The sequence below is a fragment of the Dermacentor albipictus genome, chromosome 9, assembly GCF_038994185.2.
Source record: "Dermacentor albipictus isolate Rhodes 1998 colony chromosome 9, USDA_Dalb.pri_finalv2, whole genome shotgun sequence".
Classification (NCBI taxonomy): domain Eukaryota; kingdom Metazoa; phylum Arthropoda; class Arachnida; order Ixodida; family Ixodidae; genus Dermacentor; species Dermacentor albipictus.
Window position 1 is genome coordinate 19,731,235 of NC_091829.1, and position 17,426 is coordinate 19,748,660.

The following is a 17,426-nucleotide window of genomic DNA, read 5'->3' on the forward strand; positions in this document are numbered from 1 at the left end:
ATCGATGGCGTCATCGGTGAACAGACGACGGTGCGCTAGTATGGCGCCATCTCGTAGCGGTCGCCGCCGCAGAGCCCGTCTTGCGCTGCACTACGCTTCTCTTGGTTACTGATCTCGAGCGGGGAAAGTGGGTCTTCACCGCAAGAATCAAGAAACGACGATGAAGGTGGGCATCGTGATGATGAAAAAAAAAGTATAAAGGATCGTATTCACTTCATTGCTACATGGTGGTGACTACCATCCGAGTCTCGAGCACATATGATTAACACGGGGGCCAGGACGGCCTTAAATAACCCCTCGCGGTCTTGTGATCGTCGACGTCTTTGTGGGGAGCCTGTGGAAGTGGGTCCTGCCGTCGGCGACCTCCAGTCTTTCGGGTTTTCTTCCCTTCGTCCTTCCCTTTGCGTCAGCTTGGGGAAAAAAATGGTGACGCTGTTTCGGAGAAGAGGGCAATTACGTTGGCAAGGGGACGCCCGCTTAGAAGCTTCCCACACTTGGGAGGTGGATGTTCTGGCTTACCCTAACAGCCGTTTCTGGTACGAGGCAAATCATCTTGTCATGGGAACGTACGCCTGAATGTCTTTCACACCCGACAGGTCGATCATAACATTACGCTTTCGCCATGTCCTCCTCACGGTACCGCTGCACCCTCCTCCTCCGCTTTTCTCCTCGCACTCTCTTCGCTCTCCCCGTCTTTCACCTCCTCACTCACTGCGCCCCACCTTCGCTCTTTCGTCCTTCGCTGTGCTCCTTCGCACGAGCTTTATGTCGAGGACGCCGACGCTCAACGCACGAACGGGCGCCAAGGAGCTGCGCCCTAAAAAGGCGAGGGAATTTACGTCCATGCCAGTCACGATAAATATTCGATCAGTTTAGACCCATAATATGCGTTTTCGAAATCATACTGCCGCTAATTTCGCGGTAAGAGGTTGATTACAGGAAAAGAACAATGACCACCAAAAGTTTTTTTTTTAATTTGTTGCCGGAACTTTACCGTCGGCACGTCCGTGTGACGTCACCGATTTGAAAGCATCTTCTCTTACCTGAGTCATTTCAGCACTGTAAGATTTCCCAAAATCTTGCTAAGTTCCGCCTTGGGCTCCTGTATAATGCAGGGTCTATTATCTATAAATGTATATCTACATTATTATCTATAAAAATCAGCAAGGTCCGAGCAGACGTCGTTAAAATCTGTGACGTCATGGCGAGTCGGAGTGCGATTTTGCAAGGTTGCGTCGCGACCTTTGATTCGTTTTCTGCGTTTTTGGCTTACCGATCCTTATTTATGCGAAGGGGTTTATACTACACCTAGTACGGCTCTTGACATTGCTTCTTGTTGCGACTTTTCTTATCACCGGACGCTTTGCAAACATATATTACGTTGCTTTAACAACGATGATGTTTGCTACATACGATGTTGACTGTAAAATTAACCTGGACCTTCATCAAGCTGTTCCAGCTTTCACAGCGAAGCAGTTTACCTCTGGCCTCCGCATACATGCCCCGCATGCGTTCACAGGGGCGGTACCCTGGCCGGCTTACGCCCGTATCACGGCGCGTGGACAGGTATGCGTGGGCCGATCCCGGAGATAGTACAATACCGGGCTTACCCGCGGCGGATGTGAAGCAGGCTTGAAGCACTCCGCCAACTTCCAAGAGTAATTTTAGTATCTTGGGTCCAAATAGAACCGCATAAATTCGGCGTTGTAAGAGAAATACTATATATCATGAGAAGCCTACAAAAACGCCAAGGGCAACATTCAGTTAGTAAGTACAATTTCGCCTATGTTGTCCTTGGTGTCTGTTTCTTGGCTTCTCATGATATCAATAAAAATCGGGCCCCTCGGTTACCCCCCTTTCCTCTCGTTATATATGTATATATATATGTATATATGTATATGTGTATGTATATATGTATATGTATATATGTATATGTATATATAATGTGTGTGTGTGTGTGTGTGTGTGTGTGTGTGTGTGTGTGTGTGTGTGTGTGTGTGTGTGTGTGTGTGTGTGTGTGTGTGTGTGTGTGTGTGTGTGTGTGTGTGTGTGTGTGTGTGGAGAGAGAGAGAGAGAGTACACTAATGGTATCTTCGAATGCTCGCCTCCATACTCCGAAGCAGAGTCGGACGGATCCGGCGTTCCCCGAGCTCAGAGGAAGGGGACCAGCGCGTAAGCCGAACGTGCGAGTAGCTCTCGGAGGAGGAAATGGCAGATGCGAAACCACGTGACTACTGCCAACGTCCGATGTTTCGCCTATACAAAGCTTCCGGCGCTGCCGAAAAAAGCGGCGGACGAGCGTTCGTCGAGACGTCTGTAGTGGCCTAGGTTGCCTAGGTTACGGAGGGCTGTCGCCAACAGCTGCGACGCGGCGCTGAGATTATGTTTCAATTAGTCTCAATCTCGACGACTGCTCCGACGACAGGGGTCGGAACGCCTCAGAGCGGTCGAAGATGGAGGAGAGCAATCGAGAAGAACCAGCCGAACGCAGGGCGCGCACCCTCCTTCAACCTGCCGAAGACAAACGCCGCTCGCGAGAGCGCTACAGAGCGCTCAGAAACGACCAGCCGAAGCTGGCATAAGTGTAGCAAGTTGACCTTCATGCGCTTTCTTTTAAATCCTGTTTGACGAATAATGAGGGGGGCAAATAGTCTGGCGACGGCACCTGTGCAGTGGCCTGCGCATCTGTGGCTGCGGCAGCGGTTGCGGCAAATGCATGCGCGAGGTGCGGTGACCGCGGCGGCGCTTGTGTGGGCGTAGCGTGGTGCCGCACGAAGAACAAAAAAGTATGATTTCATAATGTATACACCCAAGTATGCAGTCCAAACGGCTTCGCTGTTAATCCATCCCCATATGAATGTTGCGTCCCCACAAATTTTGTGGAAACTTGACACTGAAAATAAATAAATAGATAAATAAATAAATAATTGATTGATTGGTTGTATCACGGTTCCTGCAACTCCTCATTTGTAGAAAATTAATTCAATAACACACTTCAACCTACTCACCTCGATTGATTGATTGATTGATTTTATCACGGTTCCAGCAACTCCTAATTTGTAGAAAAGTAATTCAATAACACACTTCCGCCTTCTCACCTCTTTAGTGTACCTTCAGTGATTCATTTACGCATCATTCCTCTCCCTAAACACGCAGAGCCGACGAAATTTCACCGCGGGACGCAAAGCCGCGGCCCTGCACTCCCAGTGTCGCCGTAGCGGCGACCCACAAACCCTGCGGCGGCGGCGGCGCTGCCGGCGCAGCGGACCCCGGGGACTGCCCCGAGAAGCCCGCGACCGCGCACTGGTGCACCCGCGTGGTCGAACCCGCGCTGGTCGTGGCCTCCGAGATCCTCCAGTACCCGTGGGGCGCCGACGCGCTCTTCCTGGTCGGCATCGTCCTGCTCGCCTCGCTCCTGGTCATCCTCTACTACGTGGTCGCCGTCGTGCTGCCCATCATGGTGCTCGCCGTGCTCCTGGCCATGGTCAACTCGGCCCTCTTCGAGAGCAGCCGGTTCGTCCACATCCTGCAGCGGCTGGGGCTCACGTGACGCCCCGCGCACGTCCCCAACACGAGGGGACCCTTTCGTCGAACTGCCTTCGTGTCCGATTTTTATTGTCGCAAATTAACGCCCGCGAAAACGCGAAACGCCCTTCTGCGGAGTCAAATCGCTGAGTCATTTTGCTCCTCGAGCACGAAGACGTGCATACGTCCACGGTCAACTTTCCGCGTTCCTTCAAATCCTATAGATCCCTTCAAATGCCGCCATTTCGTCGTTTCGAGCCAATCGGAGCTCTGTGCAGAGCCCATCAGGGCCGCTTTGTGAGCTCACCAGCGTTGACAAGATGGCAGGATTCGACGGTGCCAAGGAAAACGGCCACGTGGAAAAAAAGGAAAACAGTGGCTCAAAGGCGAATTCGTGGGTGCCCGTAAATATGACCAGAAGTGCCTATTTAAAACCGCAGATCGAGAACAGATGTCTTTTGATTTGGTTTGTAAAGACGCTATAGCCAAACATTCTGTTCGCACGCTTATACGAGATGCGGATCGCGTTGTGTAATCTCTTGCTCTTTGACCTGTCGTTTGCCAAGGACAGCTTAACATTTAAGCGTTGTCTTCTTGTCTACTACAGGTACAGTCAACCGCAAAAGTTTACGGGACGCAAGATCTGCCAAGAAGCTGAGTTCTCGCCAAGCGTGGTCACACGGCATCGAATTAAATGTTCCAGCATGTTGTAGCCTTCGCCACCTACACAGTGATTCATTAAATACGAAGTGTCATGCATTAACAGTACAGGAATTCACATTTGAAGGGGAAACCGCATCCCGCAAACTTTTGCTGTTGACTGTACGAATTTCGTTGCCGTCTGTTCACTTTGCACTTGGGATATCACAATTCAGACCCTGTGTCTGCATGTCTGTACCAGTAAAGTGGCCCGAGCTGTATTTCTTTAATTTATTTTTGACGTCACAGTTTAAGCTGATTGGTGTTGCTCTCTCTTGGCGTTTTCAATATCACGATGGCACGATTGTGAAGCTAGCGTGAAGGTAGAGTAGCGCCTGGCGTGGATAGAAGTAGCGTTAGTAAAATAAGCGCCCTCGGATGAGGCTTTTGCATTAAGATATGTTTTATACAACACTCTAGATACTTAAGCACCTGCTAAAAGTGCCTGCTAAATGCACCAGGTTATAAACAAAACGCCGGAATACGCTACAGTCCCCTTGAAGAAGACCTCTAGCCAGTCATCTATTCAAAGGGCAACTATAGCCGCATTTCGTAAGTTGTGTTTTGTTCTGCACAAAAAGTGTTGCTGCACAAGGCACTCTATAGGCTACAGCAAAGCAGTGCGACCGAGCACATTGCAATACTTCTACGTATTCTCACTTAAACGCCGACTAGTGGCGTCGGCCTACGCTACTTTGTCTTTCAATACAGCGAGTTCTACATACGCCCTTGCTGACAGTGGTGTTGCACTGCCAGGTTTGGCCACTGCGGGTGTCCTGTGCGTTTTGCTTTCTTTGCTTTAGTTATTATTTTCCCTACGCGCCATGTTGCTGCAACATTGCTCTGTGATCACCTTCGCACTTTGGAGAGAAGTTCGAATCTATGAGAGAGTTTTAGATTAGGGGGACGCAAGCGTTGGGGGGCCCCTTAGCGCTTGGGGCCACGGTACTGCGCATGCGCATTACCGTGGTTCCTATCGCTAAGGGGCCCCTCAACTCTTGCGTTCTCACGTACCCCGAATCTAAAGCTCTATATTTTGTCTTGTAAGCTACGCCAAATGACGCGCTGCCTCTTTTTTTCCTGGGTACTGCTGCCAACTGGAATCTCGGCGCCCGCGTCTGTGTTCCGTCTGTCTTGGGTATGACCTCGCGTTGGAAAACAGTGTTCAGACAACTTTCAGGCTGACGTCAGGTATGTTGCCACGTCGGTCTGAAGTCGCAAAGTCAATTTCTACCAGGGTCCCACTGTCCGTCGGCATATATAAATGGGTGCGTCTTTGTGTTAGTCCCGTGTGGCCGTGCGTGTGACAGCAACTAAGCCAAAATTACGAAGAACTCTGTTTGGCGAGAGCTTGGTGATCTTTTCGAACTCTCTGTCGGTGTTCCGCTGTCATCGTCGTGTTGTACTTTTTTACGCACTGTGATCACACGAAAAATAAAGTGAGATGTACCTTTGTAATGCAATCCCTCACTTTCTTGCCTTGCGTGACGCTGTATGTTCTTGAATGAACTCTTTGTGGCAGTGGGAGTTCATCAAAAAGAAATTGAGAAATAAAGCTGAAAATTTCTGATTGCAAGAAACCTCAGCGAACGGGAAGCAGACAACTCGCCGGAAGTACCTTTTGAGTCACTAAGCAACATTTCCCGCTAGAGAAACACCCAACACTGTGTTGCATAAAGGCCTAATTAAACGTGCGCTTAGTATGACATTGTATTCCACGGCAATCGCGGTACTGTCATCAGCTGATGAAATAGTAATTGCTAAGACGATAGAGCTTTAGCTACTTCAATTACTTTGGATGCGTGGTGTCTCTCCCTCCACAGATGGAGCGGCAACAGGATGCATAAGCCCTTGGGTTCAGAGGGAGCAGTGGTAAAGCAAACATGTCCGCAATAGACATTGGTAAGAGGCGACTGGAGGATTGGTGGAAGAAAAGTAGGGAAACGACAAAAGACGGAGACGTACAAAAGCACAGTTCGCAATAGGGGATCAGAAAATTTGGGCGTGGTAGTTCAGAGTGTTTTTTTTGTGTCTTTTTTCATTGTTTAACCTAGGTAGAATATTAGGCAGTATAGTAGCAAGAGCTTGGTGGCGCAACCCACCGCCCCGCTCCAAAGGGGACGCTCATAACATCCATCCATCCTATAAGAGGAAGCGCGGGTGTGGAGACGGAGAGAGAATATCGCGCGAGTGCAGAACGCTCGCAATGACGTCATCTAAACGTGGCCTCCGAGATCGAACGACGCGCCACACGATCTCGGAGGAAGCCGTCATCTAGCTAAGTGCGGAGCGTTGAAAGACAGGCGCGCACTTAACACAGATGCAGGCCACGCGTCACGACCAACACGTGTACAGAGCGTACACAAGGCACGCGCCGGATCGCGTTTCAAGTTTGTCAACACTCCCTCGTCTTGAAGTGAATACCCTCGCTGCTGCTTCAGTATGGTCGATGCATGGCGATAAGTTTTGCCCTGTGTGAGACGGCCTCAGAAATAGACGGTATATAGGTCACACGAGAAAGCTACCGCTGACTCTGACGATCATCCGCAATGGTTTCTGTCACGAGGCACAGTTTTGATTTATGATCCGCTCTGCGCATGGGCACCTTATCGATAGCGACACCCTGTGTCGTATTCGGCTACTAAGGAACCAGAATAAATCCATAATTAACGATTTCGTCACTGCCGGTGTCAGGATTGGGGGCTCAATCCCATCGTCCGTGGCCCTTTGCCAAGATTGGAGTACGGCATGAATTCGAAGGTAGCTGGCCCATGCCGTCGTCCAACTTACTTACGCTGAGATCGTTGATGAAGTGAAGAACTGCTTCTCATCGAGAACGAGGAAAAAGGGTTTATTTACAGAAATTAAATCAGTCTAACATGCCTGCTTGAGAAAAAGAGTAACAGTCAAACATGACTGCATGAGAGAAGTGACTCAGTCTAACATGACTGCTCAAGAGAAGTGACTCAGTCTAACATGACTGCTCAAGAGAAGTGTCCTCAGCATTCGCACAACCACAGTTTTTATACACTCGATCCGCCGGTCATACGACCCGGCGACTGTTCGTTTACTCATCACCAACTCGCCGCTGCTCTGCAGATCAGTTTACGTACACAAAGGCAACCGCGCTCTGAGGTCCGACGACGGCGTTGGCGGGGTGCCGTTCCGGGAACTATCGGCGCCGATCGACGGTCGCTCGTTGTTCCGTGCCCCGCCGAAGCGTGAGACGCACCAAAATACGTCGTCCCCACGGCAGCTTGTCCATGCGTGTCAAATCAGCTCCGCGTTGGGGAACTCCGGAATCATTGTTCACACACGCCGAACTAGTTCCGTCACAATGTCGATGGGGCGGGTGGAAGGCGGCGGATTCCAGCGCAAAGGCCGCTTCTTCGAACGCCTCCCAGCTGCAGCGACGGAGAGGGAGAGGTGCGCGTCGTGTCGCCCTGTCGTAACTGTGTGGCAATCTTGTTTCGCACCTCGCCATTCTTGACACCGGCAACTTAAGACAGCAGATAACCAGGACACAGCCATGTACTGCAACAAGTTCTACGTGTAGTGTTCGAACACAATGGCGCGATGTAGCCGCCATCGCTGCTATATTTGCCTGCGCTTCCAGTATTTGATAATGTAAACGTAGGTACTTGCGAAGTATTTTATTCTAGCAATAAAAGCCGCGACTGAGCACAGCAGTTCGTCAAAGCACAGCGAGTACCTTTATTACGACAGCAATTGCGGATACTCCAGGTGAACTTTCGTCGTCGGCGTCGCCGTGAGGTTCATTATAAAATTTAGGTGCGGCAAGTTTGCGGCACGTGCCAGGGAAAGCGCGCCAGGGTGAGCCGAGAAAGACGGTGGCTTAATGCGCAACGCCGCCCAGTGTTGAAGGTCACGCGATGAAGCACGTCCTGTGGGCGGGGGAGGGGCAGAGGAGTGAGGGCCGTCTCCTCCTATAGCCCGGTCGTGGCTGTGCATGGTTGTAACGCACGCGCCATATTTCGGAGGTGGTCTGCGGCGGCCGGAAAGACCGAGATGGCTAGTCGCTTCACGTACCCTGTCTTCGCGCACGCTTAGTGTTGGGTGTCAATAACAGGTGTCGGGGACGCATTGACGCCAGAGGCAGCGCGAAGCGTGCTCTATATATCACGCCAGCGTTGGCACAGCGAGTGTTCGCGATCATCGCGTAAGATTTCTTTGCGTTTGCTCGTGGGCGCGTGACACCACGTTTCTTAGCTGAATTAGTAAGCGAGAGTTTGCTTCAGTTTGTATGGCCGTTAAAACCACGAACCTTGGTTCGTGTAGTTGCCTCACACTCTGTAATCTCTATCGATGCCTCGCCTTTCGGGCTAAATTGCGACTTTCAGTTAGACTGCACTCATAGAAAGCAGGTGTTGCTACCAGGGGTGCCACGTTCGACAATGGGGTAGTAGGCGACTGCTTGTCCAAAGAGGGGTCGGAACCGACTGAAAGTGATGACTCCTTTGATAAATGCATCCTCTTCAGCGGTTCTTATATTAAATTGCGTGTCACAAGCCTATCAGCTGCTACTGAAGTATTATAGCGCCAAACACACGACACAAGAAGAGACACGGACGAGCGCTTTCTTGTGTCGTGTGTTTGGCGCTATAATACTTCAGTAACATGCACCAACTAGCCCAACAAAAAGTTCTGCTGGAATACCTATCAGCTGGTGCGCGCAGCTCAGTGTTATTTTCAGTAATGAAGCATTTTAACGTCACCACCGGCACCATTAATCATGCACGTGCCCCCTAAGGACAGCGATCATCGTCCGTCGCGTGATTTATGCGGGCCGCGCGACAACGGCGGGGGCAGGGCCTTGCATAACATGGATCGAACAATCGAAGCGCCATTATTAGACAACAAGGACATGTCTACTGCGTAAAGCACACGCAAAGCACTGCAGTATATAATGTCGTACCTATCTGACCTTATTCCTTTTTTTCGACTGCCGACTGAGATAATGAAACAACCGGCTGGACAGCGCTCCTGCATGTAGTGATCTGAGAGCGCTCCACATGACGAGCTGATATTTTATAGTTGGGTGTATGCAGGTATTTCTCTGGACATGACTACCGTCCCTGTGGGCGTGTTTGTTTTGCCTAAAAATGGCGCGTGGCTCTTCAGGTAAAGCGTACTGTTATACATCACGTACAGGTAGAGGAAAATGACTAGGACAAAACGAAAGTCGCCTTCCGCAGCTGAAAAGAATATCGCAACGCGTAATTCTGCAACTAACATGGCTACACCTGGCGACAACTCTCTGTGGCAGCACGGCCAAGGCTACGTACGTGCTTCGGCTCCGTAGTCTTCGCCGTGCTGCCACAGAAAATTGTAGCCAAGTGTAGTTGGTAGTCAGTACGGATCCGTGGATACAGGCGGCGCGAAACAGACGGGAACACGACAAGGAACAGACGACACAAGCGCTATAGATACGACACAGTGCTTGTGTCATCTGCTCCTGTTTGTTTAGCGCGGACTGTATTCAAGGTTTCTTGCAGTGCATGTCGAACTCAGGTCCGGCGCTTTGGACCCGACTCCTCTCTCCACCTCTTCTTTCTGTTCCCCCTCTCCCGTCCCCCAGTGCAGTGTAGCCAACGAGACGCATTCCTAGTTAACATCCCTGCCTTCTCTCTCTCTTTCCTGCCTCCTGCCTCCTTTTTGGAAGTCAATGACGATTGCGGAAGATCGATCTAATCAAAATCATCTTCAACGAGAAATGGGGTGGGGGCAGAAACTTTTTGTTTCTTTGTTTACCGTCACCGCACCAATTGTAATTTCTAGCTTTCAATTCAAGCAAATAGAGACGTCAACCAGGAGTCAGCCAGGTGTGTCCCGGCTCTTCAACATTTCTCTTAGTTCAGCCTCGCTCTCTAATCTTCTAACCTCCCGGTTAGCTAGGATGCTATATATATAAATGTATATATCGACAGCCCCAAAATGGCGTCTGCTATTTCGTCTGCTACTGAAGTGCTGATTGGCTGGGGGCGCCGGTCTCCTTCTGACGCTTACCCCACCCTACGTCCTACGCGAATGCGTCCATACAGATGCACACATATTGCAGTCGATCGTCGTCGTGTTTGCAGTTGTGACTGTTTTACGAGATGGCTCACCCACCAAGTTTTGTAAAGTGCGACAGCTTCCGAAAGCATCGAGGCGTTCTTTCAACTGACACCCATTTTGAAGCTTTCCTTCCCGTGCTCCAAAATTTATTTCACCGAAAGGGTACCAAATGGTGTCAAAAAGTAATTTGGGTCAATGTTCCAGCCTTGCATAGACGCGCTTCAATCTGTAAACCAAATGTATTTTCGTCAGGCTGGAAATTAAGGCTGTAAAGAGGTTAGGAGCACCCGTCGCATATATCTCGGCAGCGCGCGCACTCCCGATACGACCGTGAAATGACATCGCCGTCCGAAGCATGACGAAGCATGACGCAACACTGCTGCTACCGACTTGCGCCATCCCGACTCGGCGCGCCACTTCATACCCTCGCGGCACCTTCGTTTGACTAGATCCGTGTGGCGTAGTCCAAGCTACGGTCGCGTTAGCAGTAATCAAACCACCTAAATTAGTTGAACCATTGGTTGAAACTAATGCATGCGTCGAATTTCTTCCCTCTTGGTGATATTACTTGCGCTTCTCCTAGCCTTATGAAAGCATCGGGCGACATATTTACGTGGAACGCGGAGGTCACGTGAGGATTAGCGGTTCGCAACGAACGAGCCTTTGTGCAGTTCAAGTCGGGCATACACGAACGTGGTTTTCGTTCCCCATTCGAAGCCCGAATTGACCCGTAGCTTTCGCTTCGCTGCATGGATGTAGTGGGACACGGTGCAGCAGCTACAGCCAGTGGGAAGGAAGTTCGAACCGTGTCAAACGGCAAGGTCGTGCGCGCCCGCAAACAGACGCGCCGGCTGAGCAAACGGTGACGCGGGGCCATAGGTTTTTCTTTTTCCTCCTCGGCTCTGCACATCACGGTGCGTTGCGGTGCAGACAGCCCCACGGGGGGATCAAGCGATCAATGATATATTCAGCAATAACACTGAGGTAAGGGTGCTGGTGAAGAGAAAAAACAAGTACAAGAAAGACAAAAATGTTAAAACTACTACTACCAAGAGCAATACGGGATAAAATATATCAATATCGTACGAAGGGGGAGGGGGGGGGGGGGGGGGGGGAGGGCAAGCACTGACAGCTACAGCAAGGTCGCGCTTGAACTTTTCGAACGGTGTTCTAACTATGCGCGGATGCGCCGAAATTTCTGGCGTTCTTAACAGCTTCAACACGCCATGTATAGGGCCTGCAATCGCATCCCACAGCTGCGCTGCCCGTAAAAAACGGCGTAAGTGAAACTTCATCATTTTCAGATTGTCAGCACTACTTTTTTTCTGTACATTTTAAGAGTGAGAAGATTTAGGATAGAAAACATGCGCTGTGAATGAAATATTTCGCGGCTTTAGCTTGCGCGTTGCAGTGCCGAAAAATTCCGAAAATAGTTTAGTAAAGAACGCAGACTACTTTAGTGCTACTTTGGCGGTTGACTTCTACAACATCCACCTTGCTTATACGGTACAGGCACACTCTAAGACCAGTTGCTACCTGTGGGGTGTATGTTTGCCACACAACAATAATCGTCATCTGTCATGCCCGCAATTCCTTTCTTTAACGCTGCGAGCCCGGTACTTCCCAATAATGAACGGCATGCGCGTTATCAGCATGACAGAGCATTCTCGACAGGAAAGTAACGAGCACAGCGTTTTCAAGAAAGGAAATGCGGGCCAGACAGATGACAATTATCGTTATGTGGCAAATATACACCTCAAAGGGCGTAAACTTTTCTTACCCTCTTAAAACGGTTGCACCCTTTGGGGTGTGTATTTGTCCCACAACAATAATCGTCATCTGCCTTGCTTGCATTTCCTTTGCTGAAAACTCGGCGCTTGCTGCTTTCCTGTCGAGAATGATGCGTCATACTGATAACGCGCATGCCGTTCGTGACTGGGAAGTACCGGGCTCGCAGCTTTAAAGAAAGGAAACGCGGGCAAGACGGATGACGATTATCGTTGTGGGACAAGATGCGCCCCAAAGGGTGTAAATTTTTCTTAGAGTGTAGAGTGTAGGAATATAACATACACTCTAAGAACAGTTTACACCCTTTGGAGTGCCCCTTCTGCCACACAACAATAATCGTCATCTGCCTTGATGCGTTTCCTTTCTTTGAGGCTGCGAGCCCGGTACTTTCCAGTAACGAACGGCACGCGCGTTACCAGCATGATAGCAGTGCCGACAGGAAATGCTATCACGCTGATAACGCGCATGCCGTTCGTTACTGGAAAGTACCGGGCTCGCAGCGTTAAAGAAAGGAAACGCATCAAGGCAGATGACGATAATTGTTGTGTGGCAGAAGGGGCACTCCAAAGGGTGTAAACTGTTCTTAGAGTACTCGTACAGAAATATATACGGGACATCACGGTGGACGACAACGGCGCAAGTTCGCCAGCAGTGTACATATATAATTGCTATCGCAATAAAGTTGCGCAGTTTCACTGTAAAAGGCTAAGTAAGCATTGACAAATATTGCAAGGCTTATCGTTGCGCTTCGAACTCCTGGGACAGTGTTACAGCTGTACGCAGGTGGTATGTATACGTATATACGTGTGCGTGTATGCGAGCGTGCGTAACAATGTCGGCCACTCTACACTCTCAGTTGCGACACGATAAACGGAGAATAGCTAGAAAGGAAAGCTTCACCTGGGAACAAACTCGATTTTAGTGCCCATATACATGTGAAAAGCATAAATGTCCCCACTAGACAACCGCTCAACCGATTGGAAAGTCTGAAATGGTTAACCGACGACAGGACATAATTCTGGAATAATTTAAACGAACTTCGGACTTTTGTGCGCGCTAACCGGCGTCACTTACGACGTGTTGAAAATGTTTAAATTTTGTAGCTATAATATATCTAAAATAACGGTACATTTCTTGGTTGTGCTGGGGCTTATGTGAATTGAGATTGACCTCGTTTTTGTTTAAAATAAACTGACAGCCTCTGCCGAAAGAGCGAAGCACTTAACGTACATATGCGGGTCCGACTAAACGCACAGAGTACGCGAGTGGGGTTAAATTTCTGGGACCCGCCGTGGTTGCTCAGTGGCTATGGTGTTGGGCTGCTGAGCACGAGGTCGCGGGATCGAATCCCGGCCACGGCGGCCGCATTTCGATGGGGGCGAAATGCGAAAACACCCGTGTACTTAGATTTAGGTGCACGTTAAAGAATCCCAGGTGGTCAAAATTTCCGGAGTCCTCCACTACGGCATGCCTCATAATCAGAAAGTGGTTTTAGCACGCAAAACCCCATAAGTAAAAAAAAAAAAATTTCTGGCACCCGCAAAAGCTTTAACCCGCCCTTTATAGGGCCTGCAACGGCATCGCACAGGCGTCTCTATATGTTAATAATAATAATAATATTTGGGGTTTTACGTGCCAAAACCACTTTCTGATTATGAGGCACGCCGTAGTGGAGGACTCCGGAAATTTTGACCACCTGGGGTTCTTTAACGTGCACCTAAATCTAAGCACACGGGTGTTTTCGCATTTCGCCCCCATCGAAATGCGGCCGCCGTGGCCAGGATTCGATCCCGCGACCTCGTGCTCAGCAGCCCAACACCATAGCCACTGAGCAACCACGGCGGGTTGTCTCTATATGTTAGCTGCCGGTAAAAAACAACGCCAGTATAAAGTTAGATCACGTTCAGGTTTGAGCACAGATTCTTTGTGTGTGTGTGCGTTTTGAATACTTAATACTCTAAAAAGATCTGAATGTTACGTTTCGTGACAGTCGCTTGCGGGCCGCCATTCTCAAAATTCCGAGGAATAATTTAGCCAAGAATGTAAGAACTGTGTCACCTGCCATAGGCAATCTAAACAAACAAAAAAATGTGTTGGAAGTGTTCGCTGAAACGGCCAGGGTATAATTATTGAAGCAGTTGTTCTCGAAGTTCTCAGTTGATTAGTTTCGAGTGCGGGAAAGCGGCAACCCTGTGCCGCTTCTACAAGGTCGTTTGTGCCCCTCTCCTTCTCCTCCTCCCACTCGTATACCGTGTTTTGACGCCCGCGTCCAAGCGTGACCTTGAACGCCGCTACGGAAAGCGCATTCCCCGCACTCGAGGTCTGGCAGAAGGCACGCACCGGCCGGCGTGTTCGAGTGCGCGCGCACACACACACACAGACACACGGCGGGGCCCCAATGTGGGCCATCAGGAAACCCGAGCAGCAGCCGGGGCGGTTGACCCGGCGACGGCGTCCGCACCAATGGTTCCAAAAACCGGTTGCCATTGAACTCGACGGCCCGCTATATAGCGAAGAGGAAACGCGAGCACAGAGAAGAGATAAAAAGAAAGGAAAGAGGGAGGGGGGAGGGGAGCGGGACGACCGAAAACCCGACGGCGACGCTGGCGGCGTGTCACGAAGAAAGCGCGAAAAGGTCGCGAGATTCCGAGCGCCGTTCTCTTACAAAAGTTGTTTCTCCTTCACGTCTCTAAGAACGGGGGTTGATGGAAGATTCATTACAGCTATAGGAGTTGAACGCCCGAAAGCGGCCCAGAACATTTGAGGAATGAGGCAACAAAGGGCCCCTGCAGGACGCTCAGTTCGTCGAAGTCAATCAGTAAAGAACATTAGAACGATAACGCAAATGACAGTGATTTGGGTCTCTGAGCCCCGAGCTAGCTGCCTCGGGACAAAAAAGCATACGGGCGCAAATATTCGCATCAGGGTGATAATGCACGTGTCTGCAGAGGAAAAACAATCCGGAGACGGCTCGACTCAGTACGCTGGCACACAATGCAAAGACATTCGCCCAGCCAGAACCATATAGGGAACGTCCACCTTCCAGAAGAGCTGGGGTTGAAAGCTCACGCACCTTCCAGAATGTACAACACTATCCGTGTCACGCATGCAGTCTGACAACGCGATCTTCGTCTGAACACAGGCAACAGATAGAATCGGTGAGAACGATCGAGAATGTTCCGGTACGTGGTAGCGCGTCTTGTGCTGAAGGATAACATTAGGCGTGTGTTAGCCGGTGAAACGCAGCTGTCACCATAAAACGGTAATGTGCGCTTGACAAGATACATATCTACACACTGATGTCTAAAAACGCGGAGGTTATGACGTTTTTCCGGCTCCGCAATCACTTCCGGCGCATGCAGCCCGCAAAAGCATAGCCTTCGAGACGTGGTTGAGTCACTTAGAGACAGTCACTGGGGCGTGGATTTGGACACCACCTAACAGAGAGCGAGGTAAAGATGCGGGTGAGGCCGTCGCCCTGGGACATGTAACTCCAGATAAGTAGAGGTATGCTTCATGCTAGACTGTTAGGTGCAGTAAAACTTGCTTAGCCCAAGCAGACTACTCGGTACTATTTGTTGGCACCCCGTTTCGACGGGGTGGCATCAGAAATCATCATCATCAAGGGCAGTGCCCCACTGTTCGAAACCAGATTGTCCGAGAACGAACAAATATAGGATAATTTTTTTTTTTTTAGGAGACGATTCGCGTAAAGCGTGTGGAAATGGCGTAGAAATCATATTCCGGTCGGTCGAGCGTTCATCCAGCGATAAATGTGGAAGGCGGTTGGCTTGACTCTCGGAGGCCTTGGATTTTAAGGGCAGTACACAGACACGAACGAAACTGCTAAGGAGACAGCACATTTAAATTAAATAAATTAAATTATGGGGTTTAACGTGGCAAAACCACTTTCTGATTATGAGGCACGCCGTAGTGGGGGACTCCGGAAATTTCGACCACCTGGGGTTCTTTAACGTGCACCTAAATCTAAGTACACGGGTGTTTTCGCATTTCGCCCCCATCGAAATGCGGCCGCCGTGGCCGGGATTCGATCCCGCGACCTCGTGCTCAGCAGCCTAACACCATAGGCACTGAGCAACCACGGCGGGTGCACCGGAAGATTCGCGTGTAGCGTGCGGAAATGGCGTAGAACTCATATTCCGGTCGGTCGAGCGTCCATCCAGCGATAAATGTGAAAGGCGGTTGCCTTGACTCTCGGAGGCCTTGGATTTCAAAGGTGGTACAGAGACACGAACGAAACTGCTAAGGAGACAGCAGATGGCGCGAAGATTCGGCGGCGCATACGGAGGAAAAGAACAAGTAATGAAGAGAAATTCCGCGAGTCATGTATAAAAAGATAGAATTATTGATAGGAAAGATAGAGAGGTCGACCTGAGCTAGTGCGCTTTGTCTGCTACTCTGCACTGGGGAAGCGGGAAGGGGAGCGAAAATACGGGGATTGGTGATGATAAGAGAGGTGGCGAATGCTCACGTATATTAGACAGTGGCCCCACTAGATCCGCTCGTCTAGCTCGTCCCACATTTGCATGCTTACGCGTAGTCCCCGCAAAGAGAGATGCACTAAAAGGTTGTTGGTAATCAGACAAACAAACTTGCGAAACATGATGAGCCGTCTCGTATTCCGAACGGGGCGCAACCATGCTCCGATACTGGCACAATCCCTTACTGGCACAGTCTGTTACTGTCAACCATGAAACATTCAACAACTATCAATACACGGACGCAAAACGTACACTGCATATAAATAAATTCGTACCCTACCACCACATCAATTACTGATTCATGCTCCCCCTGCACCCACACCTCGACGGCTACACACGTTATTTCTTGAGCATATAACGAATTTTTGAAAGAACAGATAGCCTTCAAATTCATCCGCACTCCCTGTGCTTTGGAATGATCATTCCGATGATGTCTCCAGTACTGAGGACCATAGCCATTCCCGTGAGCACATGCACGAACAGTCTGCATAGTTTCGTGCTGTATACTTGTGAAACTCAAGTGATTAGCTTCAATGGTTGTCGGCCTACGTATTTTTTCCTCTCTTGGTTTGTGCCTCTTCTCACTCAATGCTCCTTCGGGGGCCCTGTGATGTCTTGAAAGAATCAACGAGCAACAGATGTGTTGAACTGGGCTGGTCGGTACCTGTTTAGAAGGCAATCGGGCAGTGCCAAAAACGTAGTGCAGACGAACCCTGTACGTATACCCGTCGCCCGCAACTCGTTCCCGCCGTTCGATTATTTCCCCTTCTGAACAGGCAAAAGGCGAGGGCTTCCATTCGACGCACAAGTGAGACGTCCCGTATTTTTTCACAG

General features: G+C 50.0%; 2 protein-coding genes and 1 non-coding gene across 3 annotated transcripts in view; 1 reads left to right on the top strand and 2 right to left on the bottom strand.

Moving 5' to 3' along the window:
- Positions 1–5,687, top strand: part of LOC135917295 (uncharacterized) — a 56,718-nt gene extending 51,031 nt beyond the window's left edge. The window contains exons 5-6 of the mRNA XM_065450849.1: positions 3,157–3,513; positions 4,133–5,687. Of these exons, the coding sequence (XP_065306921.1) occupies positions 3,157–3,513; positions 4,133–4,238 (463 nt within the window). The 3' untranslated portion in view covers positions 4,239–5,687. The remainder of the gene's footprint in view (positions 1–3,156; positions 3,514–4,132) is intronic.
- LOC139049761 (latrophilin Cirl-like) overlaps positions 1–17,426 on the bottom strand; it is a 1,359,947-nt gene that overhangs the window by 1,327,590 nt on the left and 14,931 nt on the right. The gene's annotated exons all lie outside the window — the stretch shown is intronic.
- Positions 1,568–1,756, bottom strand: LOC135917354 (U2 spliceosomal RNA). Its single transcript, XR_010569251.1, has one exon. It is a non-coding gene; the product is annotated as a U2 spliceosomal RNA (small nuclear RNA).